This window comes from Lycium ferocissimum, chromosome 2, assembly GCF_029784015.1.
Source record: "Lycium ferocissimum isolate CSIRO_LF1 chromosome 2, AGI_CSIRO_Lferr_CH_V1, whole genome shotgun sequence".
Classification (NCBI taxonomy): domain Eukaryota; kingdom Viridiplantae; phylum Streptophyta; class Magnoliopsida; order Solanales; family Solanaceae; genus Lycium; species Lycium ferocissimum.
The window spans coordinates 44,045,468-44,054,161 of record NC_081343.1 but is presented as its reverse complement, the minus strand read 5'-3'; the positions used below and the strand labels follow the sequence as shown (position 1 = coordinate 44,054,161).

Here is an 8,694-nt window from a genome sequence, read left to right as displayed (position 1 = left end):
ACATTAATTAAATAGGTGTGATTAAATTATTCTTGTTTATTCTTTAATCTAAATTTAATACTACTCGCTTTGTCGCTATATAAATCGCTCTCCACATTTATTGAGTAAGGGAAAAATAAAAATTAAGTAATTAACTAAAGTAATTACTCCCTCTGTCCCATAATAAGTGTCATCTTAGCTAAATTCTTTTATCTCATAATAAGTGTCCCCTTAAGAAATCAAGACATAAATTGACTAGTTTTTCCAATTCTACCCTTAGACAATAAAGTAACATCTAAATGATGATTGAAAAAGCCACATAATAATTTGACATTGTTTACTTCTTGCGCATGCTTTAATCAAAAGGTAAAAGTAATTTATTTTTATTATATAAGAGTAATTTGGTAAACTTCACATTGCATTATTAATTTATCAATATGCGTGTTTTTAGCTAAAATGATACTTATTATGGCACGAAAATAGTACTATTTTAAACCAATTACTTAGTAAGCACAACAACTAAAATGGACTGAAATATGAGTATTATACTTGACTTGTGGTATTTTTTGTATTCCCGGGCCTAGTAAAGAGAATACCAATGCCCTTTCACTTGTCATTTAAACCACGGCTGTCGTCGGGCGCCTCCTTAAACCCCTTGGCAGCCGTAGAATGACCATAAAGCTCTTCTTCAAGTATGCTTTTCCTCACTCACTTTCCACTTGTTTTCTTTTTCATCCATTGAAAATATCTTCAAGATTCATATGCAACAAGAATACCCTTGATAAATTGGTAGACCCACAGTTGAAATTCCAAGAAAATGACCAATATTTTCCACAAGAAGAAGAAAAGAAGTTAAAAGAATCATCTTTTTCAGTTCAAGAATTGGGTTTCTTGCAAGATTCAATCTTGGGTTCAGTTAGCTCCAAAACTGAGACTGGTAAGTTTCCAGATAATGATGCTTTATTGGTTATAAATGCTGTTAGGAACTGTAATGATGGGTTTGGAGATAGAACTGAGAAAGCTCTTAGGCAGTTTAGAGAAAAACTCAACCCTGGTTTAGTAGTTGATGTTTTGAGAAATATACATAACCCTGAATTAGGTGTTAAGTTTTTTAAGTGGGCTGGTAGACAAATTGGTTATGTGCATAATGTATCTGTTTATGATGCTTTATTGGATGCAATAGGATGTGATGCAAACAATGGTCTACCAGAACATTTTGTTCATGATATAGGAAAAGATGACAGGGAAGTGCTTGAAAAGTTGCTTAATGTGTTGATAAGGAAGTGTTGCAAGAATGGGTTGTGGAATTTGGCACTGCAGGAGCTAGAGAGTCTCAAGGGTTCCGGTTACAAGCCCTCGGGGGCGACTTATAATGCATTGCTTCAGGTGTTTCTACAAGTAAATAACTTGGAGACTGCATCTTTAATATACAAGGAGATGTCAGCATTGAATTTTAAGATGGATAAGCAAACGATTAATAGCTTTACACGATCGTTGTGCAAAGTGGGTAAATGGAGAGAAGCCCTTGATTTAATTGACAAGGAAGAGTTTGTCCCTGATACAGTTATTTATACTAATATGATTTCAGGATTATGTGAAGGTTCCTTCTTTGAAGAAGCAATGAATTTTCTCAACTTAATGCGGACTAATTCGTGTATTCCTAATCGTGTAACATATCAAGTTTTGCTTTGTGCATTATTAAACCGGAAAAAACTTGGTCGCGTCAAGAGGGTTCTGAATCTTATGATTTCAGAAGGTTGTTATCCAGGTCAGAAAATATTTAATTCTCTTGTACATGCATATTGCATATCAGGAGATTACTGGTATGCCTATAAATTGCTCAAAAAAATGGATGTCTGTGGCTGTCAGCCAGGATACGTAGTTTACAACATATTGATTGGTGGAATTTGTGGCAATGAGGAGTTAGCAAGCAAGGATGTACTAGAATTGGCTGAAAATGTGTATAGCGAAATGCTGACTGCAGGAGTAGTACTGAATAAAGTCAACGTGGTCAATTTTGCTCGATGCCTCTGTGCATGTGGAAAATATGAGGACGCTTTTAGTGTTATTAAGGAAATGATGAGCAAAGGTTTTGTACCTGATGCCAGTACATATTCGAAGGTGATTTGTTTTCTTTGTAATGCCTCCAAAGTGGACAAGGCATTCCTGTTGTTCCAAGAAATGAAGAAAAATGGAATTGTTCCAGATGTTTATACTTACACAATTTTGATTGATAGCTTTTGTAAATCTGGCCTTATTCAACAGGCTCGTAATTGGTTCAATGAAATGATTGAAAAGGGTTGTACTCCTAATGTAGTGACTTATACAGCTATTATCCATGCTTACCTCAAGCAAAGGAAAATTTCAGATGCAAATAAGCTCTTTGAATCAATGTTAATGCAAGGATGCATCCCAAATATTGTCACTTTCACTGCTTTGATTGATGGATACTGTAAATCTGGACACATAGAGAAGGCTTGCCAGATCTATGCAAGAATGAAGGGGAGTTTAGATACCCCTGAAGTAGATTTGTACTTCAAGGTTGATCTTGATGATGGTAATAAGGAGCCAAGTGTTGTTACATATGGAGCTATGGTTGATGGTTTGTGCAAAGCGCACAAGGTGAAAGAAGCTCGCAATCTTTTGGATGTCATGTTAGCGGAAGGATGCGAGCCAAATCATATTGTTTATGATGCATTAATCGATGGGCTCTGCAAGGTTGGTAAGCTAGATGATGCACAGGAGATATTTGCTAAAATGTCAGAATGTGGATATAGTCCGAGCGTTTACACCTACAGCTCTCTCATTGATAGGCTGTTTAAGGATAAACGTTTGGATCTTGCTGTAAAAGTCTTGTCTAAAATGCTTGAGAGTTCTTGCCCCCCAAATGTTGTTATATACACAGAGATGGTAGATGGCCTTTGTAAAGTTGGTAAAATAGATGAAGCTTATAAACTTATGTTGATGATGGAAGAAAAGGGCTGTCATCCAAATGTTGTGACCTATACTGCAATGATGGATGGATTTGGCAAAGCTGGAAAAGTGGATAAATGTCTTGAACTCATCGAGAGGATGGGTAATAGGGCTTGTGCGCCAAATTACATAACCTATTCAGTTGCAATAAAGCATTGTTGTGCTGCAGGACTTTTGGATGACGCTCTTCAACTCCTAGAGGAAATGAAACAAATAAGTTGGCCAAAACACATTGCCAGCCATCTTAAGGTTATTGAAGGCTTCAGACGAGACTACTTAATCAGTCTGGGTCTATTAGAGGACATGAGCAATAGCAATTTCGTTCCAATTGTTTCAGTTTATAGGCTTCTAATTGATAGCTATCAAAAAGCTGGAAGACTTGAATTTGCCGTTGAGCTACTTAAAAAGATATCATCATCTTCACCATTTCCACATCTTGATAAGAAAATGTACTCTTCTTTGATTGAGTGCCTTTCTGCTTCAAACAAACTTGATCTGGCATTTGAATTATACGTGGACATGATAAAGAAAGGTGCAGTTCCGGAGCTGACGGACTTTGTTAACCTCATTAAGGGTTTAATAAGTGTGAATAAATGGGAGAATGCACTTGAACTCTCTGAGAGTTTGTATTACATGTTACATGCATCGAAATCCACCACCATTCAGCTCCTTTAGAAGTCAAGAAATGATACATTGAGACTATCGCATTAGCTGATGCTCTCGCAAACTATGGCACATTACCAAAAAAAGGGGGCAAATTGCGGAGGTTTTTTTTGAGGAGGGTACTGGTAACCTCCGCAAATTGCACGATGTTGCGGGAATCACAGTTGGCTCGGTCATTTCAGGCCACAGCACAACCGACTCAATTCATTGCAGGCCACAACTGAAGCGACTTCTTCCGTTCAGGTTACTTCACAGGTGGCACCATCCCATAAGCTCCATAACATGAGTCTGCATCATTGGAGTGTAGATGCAATAGGTAATACGCCTTCCTCTCGTTTACATTTTCTGCCTTTGTTGTTTTGAATTAGGTAATCTGGCACCATCTCGTGTCGGAATATAGATCAGAGAATGAATAAGAAATCAGAGCACTATGTTTTTTTTTTTTTTGGTAGTTGATGGGGTTTGTGTTTGTTTTGTATCCATACATACAGTAAAAAAACCTTTAGTTGTGTTTTAAAGCTGGTTCAGTATGTGACACTCCTTTTCTTGGACGATCACTTGCCTTTTCTTGTAGTAGTTCTTGTTGTTGTGGTAATTGAAATTGTGGCATCTGAAGTAGCTCTGTTGATTCTGTTCAAGGGCCCGCTGGTCTGAAGATTATTTTCTACTGATAGGGAACTTTTTTTCCTTTCTGATTAAATGATAAACAAAGTAAAGATATGAGACAGAGAGAGAAAGATATGAGACAGAGAGAGATGCCAGCTGCTTTTTTTCTGCTTATTGAACAATAGATATTATTTCTGCTTCTTTCAACAATTGTTCTAATTTGTTTTCCAAATGAAAGATTCACAAGGAGATCACAAAAGGCTCAAACTGAGGACTAGAGAAGTGTTAAAGTTTATCTCGGGGAGAATCTATCGACGCTCTATTTGATTACCTAGAGCAACCGATTGGTGAAGCACAAGGCCTTCTCACAGGCTTATCTAGTCTTTAAGCAGCTGATTGTTCCATGTTTCCAATTAGCTTTGACAAATGGCCTGATCTACCTAAGTCCTACTTCAACCACTGCTTTGATAATATCATGAAGGTATAAGCTTTATGTTTTTAAAATTGTATCTTTATTTTAATGCGTTTGGGTTTTCTGTTTGCATGTAAAAGATAAACTAACCAATTTTTAATTTTGAAGCCCCGTTCTTGTTTTATGACACACTCTATTGGAAAGAAGTGGGCTGCAAGTAGGAAGATGTTGTGGAACAAGTTCAATGACCCACTTAGAAGCAAAGATAAGATTATGGATAATGTTCCAATAGGTATTGCTCGGGATCAATGGACTTCTTTGTGAACTACCGTGCCAAAGAAGAAACTCAGGTATTTATCTAGATACTTAAATCCAGATGCGTATTTATGTGTGTTCACTTGTATATTTGACTTTGAGGTATCTTGTTAGAATATGTGTAAAAGAAATGCTGAAAAAACGGAAGAAGCAAACAGCTCCACGCTGAAAAATCGGAAGAAGCAAACAGTTCCACACACCGGTGGCTCCAAAGTCTAAACCTAACTCTAGAGAAGGGCTGAAATGGTGAAAGATGTTACCTTATTTATTTTACTTTACTGATTAAACTTGCCAATCATGTAACTATTTCCTTCTACTTTAGCTAAGTTATTCCTACTTAACTTTTTCATAAATAGATCGCTGCCACGGGGATAAAGCCCTGACAAGTAAAACTTTATCTTGCCACGCATAAGAAACAATGGATCATATGTGAGTGAGGAGGCAAGAGAATATGTGTAAGTTGCTCTTTTTGCTCTTTATCTCTTCTAGCAATAGAATCATTAATTGCATCTTGGTATGAGTTCGTAATGTTGGTAACAACGTGGATCATAGGTCCGTTACTTGAGGAGCTCTTGCTACACTTTGTAGAACTAAATTCAAGTTTGTTCTGTGCCTCTGAACAAACTTTTGTAGTCTGTGATGCTCCACTATATGCTCCAGAAATGCAGGACTTTGTGTTTGAGCCAAAATCAAAGCAAGGAAAAAGAAAAGAAAGAGGAGACCTGATGTAGCTGCTTGTGCAACTGTTATGGTTATGTAGCTCATAAATAGGAATGATTAAAAGGATAAAATTTCTGTTGTATGGTGTAAGTTTCATTTGGTACTTAAATTTCCAGTCCTATAACTTTTCTCCCAAAACTGAGTCTGGTGGCTAAGTCAAATGTGCTTCTTACAAGCCAAAGTATGGGTATCACTGTCAATGTTTTGACCCACCTCCAATTTTACTTGCAAAACTTGTTTCTTTGATGTTAATATCTTTTTTTTTATTTCCTAGTATTCACAACATGGAAAGCTGGCAACCTTCTAAATCTATGTAGTAAATGCTAAATTTGTCTTTCTTCTATTGAAAACTCTTCTTTCTCTTTAATATATGCTGCCTATTAGTGTCATAAAAAAAAAATATGCTGCCTATTAGTTAATTATTCTCATGTGGGCAAAATGTTGATTCATGATAAAGATTTTCTGGATTGTTGTATGTGTTTAGGAAAAACTTCAGCACATTGAGTCAAACTACTATCGATGAGTCTGAAATTTTCTCCATATGATGCCATTAGTTAAGTGCTAGGGAAAGAGCTTCCTGGATGAGTAAGATGTTTGGGATTAAGAGCTGCTCCTAGTAATACTTTTAAACAGACAAATCTCCGTGTTGGTGGTACTAGAATCTCTTCAAGTAGTGGTGTTGTATTTTCTTCACAATGCCAAGAGAAGTACAAACAATTGTAGAACACTCTCAAAGCATAAATGATAATGAAGGGACAATACCTGAACAATTTGCTGGGATCTTTACTTCTCCTCCTACAAAGGTAAACACTAAAGATTTTTAATTTTTTAGACTATGATGCTTGTTTAGTTTTGTTCTACACTTGTGAAAGAACTATATCAACAATCTTACAATTTGTATGCCAACATTTGAAATATCTTAACAGCTTTCGTTCTCTCTCTTTTTGCAGCCCAGTGATGCAGCTAGCGGACCGTTTCACCCATGGATGCATGATCATCTAGTGGTAGTAAATTAGTAATCCCAGTGACCACCATTGAGATGCCTTGTAATTGGAATTGATGTATAAGGATAAATTCTTGCTTTGATTCTGTACTATTGGAGTTCTAAGTTATTGAATAAAAGGTCTGTCTACATGTTCGGGTACGCAAAGCATTTCGAGTTCACATAAAGTTTAAGAAATTGTTCTGGTATGTGCTAGTAAGTATCGTGAAGTGAGCACCATTAGGTGCCAAAAACGACAATTCATGTTTGATTTCAATTGCAAACGTTTTTCTAAGATAAATGAATTACTTGACACGTAATCGATTGTGTTACATGATTTCTTGTGTGTTGGTAAAGTTTAAGGATAATGCCACTTTTATTATTAACAATTGTTACTTTTCAAACAAATTTCCTCATAAGTAATGGGACGTCCGGTATGAACCCAACAAAACTCTAACTTCCTGCTCTTTGCTCCACTTTCATTTGTTAAGAAATAACTTTAGAAGACAATACAGATTTGGATTTTCTTCTTTTCAAGGGTCTAAGACAGTTTATTTTCTTCTTTTATGTGTTCAAAGCAAAGTCTGGATATTTATAATTAGTTTTTCCAAATTATGAAGACCAGAAAAAAGAATAAGAATAAAGCAGAATGCTGAGTACCTGTATTATGATCCGGTTCTAAGGATCAAAATTGATCAAACTGCAATAATACGAGAGTTGTCTGGTAACTCCTAATTAGAGAAAAGAAAAAGGCAGATTTGGGAGCATTTCAACTCCGACACAATTGTAGTTCTTGATTTGGAAAACGTCAAAATTAGTTTATTCAACGGTTATACTTTTTATGTAAAATTAATCCTATAAAGGATGTAACTCAAAATTTTCTTTTCCTCTTTTTCATGTTCCAATGCAAATCTAGTCAAACTTCGACGTTTTTTTTCTCTTTTTGAAAAACCTTATCCAATATTGTTATCAAAATTTTGGGGCTTTCACTTTATCAGCATGATTATTATCAGTCAATAAAATTCTGTTGCTAATGATGGAAGATCTTAGGATGAGTTGGATACAGTAATATACAAGCTTTAATGCAGGGGAAGATTTGGAAATAAAGCTTCTTAATTCTTAACACGTCTTTGTTATGGAGATTAAGTTAGTTAATTAACAATAATACGGCCTATGAAAAGAGCACGAAATACTTTGATAATTAGAAGGAAACAACTGAATGCTTTTGTGCCTTTTGATAATAATAATAATAATCCCAACATATATTTAATTTATTTTTTCTTTTCCTTCTTTTGGGCTGTCGATTCATGTGACGTCCGTTTTGTGCATTATGAGACATCCTTTCGGCAAGTGTTTTCTTCTTTGATGTAATTTTTTTATGTAGTTTAATATCGTTGATTAATTTTTTGATTACGTCACTTTGAATACATGTTCAAACTGCTTTCCTCATTCCAAGTTAGAACCCTTTTATGTCCCTCTTTTTCTATGGAGTTTCCAATATGACAAAGTTCAATTGCTTCGACATTCCATCCAATGATTATGATTGGATTACATAATTTGGGCAGACAGTATAAAAGTATTAGTGTGAACAGTGAGACGTACGTAAAATAAAAATAAAAAAAAAAGAAAACTATATGTTTTTTCTCTTTTTTGACATAATAGAATGAGGTTTGAGTGCATGAGCGGGAAAGTTTTAAACAATGTTATATTGCATTCAGACTAATTTACATAAAATATTAATAATATGCTCTATTTCGTTGAATTGATTACCCGATTTTTTATCGTATGTATGTACAACAAATTGTACTTACATTAATTACTTTTTAAAGTATAGCCAACTTGTTTGATATAAAGAGCTAAACATGCATTTTACCGGGATGGTAAACCGATTAGTGGACATATTTACTGCTCTTATCTCCCGACTATATTATTTGTGATTTAAGGTTATTTCTGCGCACTCCGTAAGAGTTAAGAATGACATGTATTAGATTATAGGTGTAATCACAATGATATTAATCCGTCTAAACTATTTATTTATCTCTCT

At 35.2% G+C, this 8,694-nt stretch overlaps 1 protein-coding gene across 4 annotated transcripts; it reads left to right on the top strand.

The window, feature by feature from the left end:
- Positions 1–543: 543 nt before the first annotated feature.
- Positions 544–6,812, top strand: LOC132039147 (pentatricopeptide repeat-containing protein At1g06710, mitochondrial). Of its 4 annotated transcripts, none has more exons than XM_059429697.1 (7): positions 544–3,931; positions 4,460–4,702; positions 4,802–4,983; positions 5,063–5,194; positions 5,305–5,403; positions 6,223–6,471; positions 6,619–6,812. In XM_059429697.1, the coding sequence occupies exon 1, from the start codon at positions 649–651 to the stop codon at positions 3,625–3,627; it is 2,979 nt and encodes a 992-aa protein (XP_059285680.1). In that variant the 5' UTR covers positions 544–648; the 3' UTR covers positions 3,628–3,931; positions 4,460–4,702; positions 4,802–4,983; positions 5,063–5,194; positions 5,305–5,403; positions 6,223–6,471; positions 6,619–6,812. The 4 variants fall into 4 exon arrangements, with proteins under 4 accessions (XP_059285680.1, XP_059285675.1, XP_059285688.1 ...); XM_059429692.1 differs by having other exon boundaries at positions 6,153–6,471; XM_059429705.1 differs by lacking the exons at positions 5,063–5,194; positions 5,305–5,403.
- Positions 6,813–8,694: the final 1,882 nt, after the last annotated feature.

What these genes read in the sequence shown, in the direction of transcription:
- LOC132039147 (XM_059429705.1), top strand. Translation starts at nt 649, where the DNA reads ATGACCATAAAGCTCTTCTTCAAGTATGCTTTTCCTCACTCACTTTCC.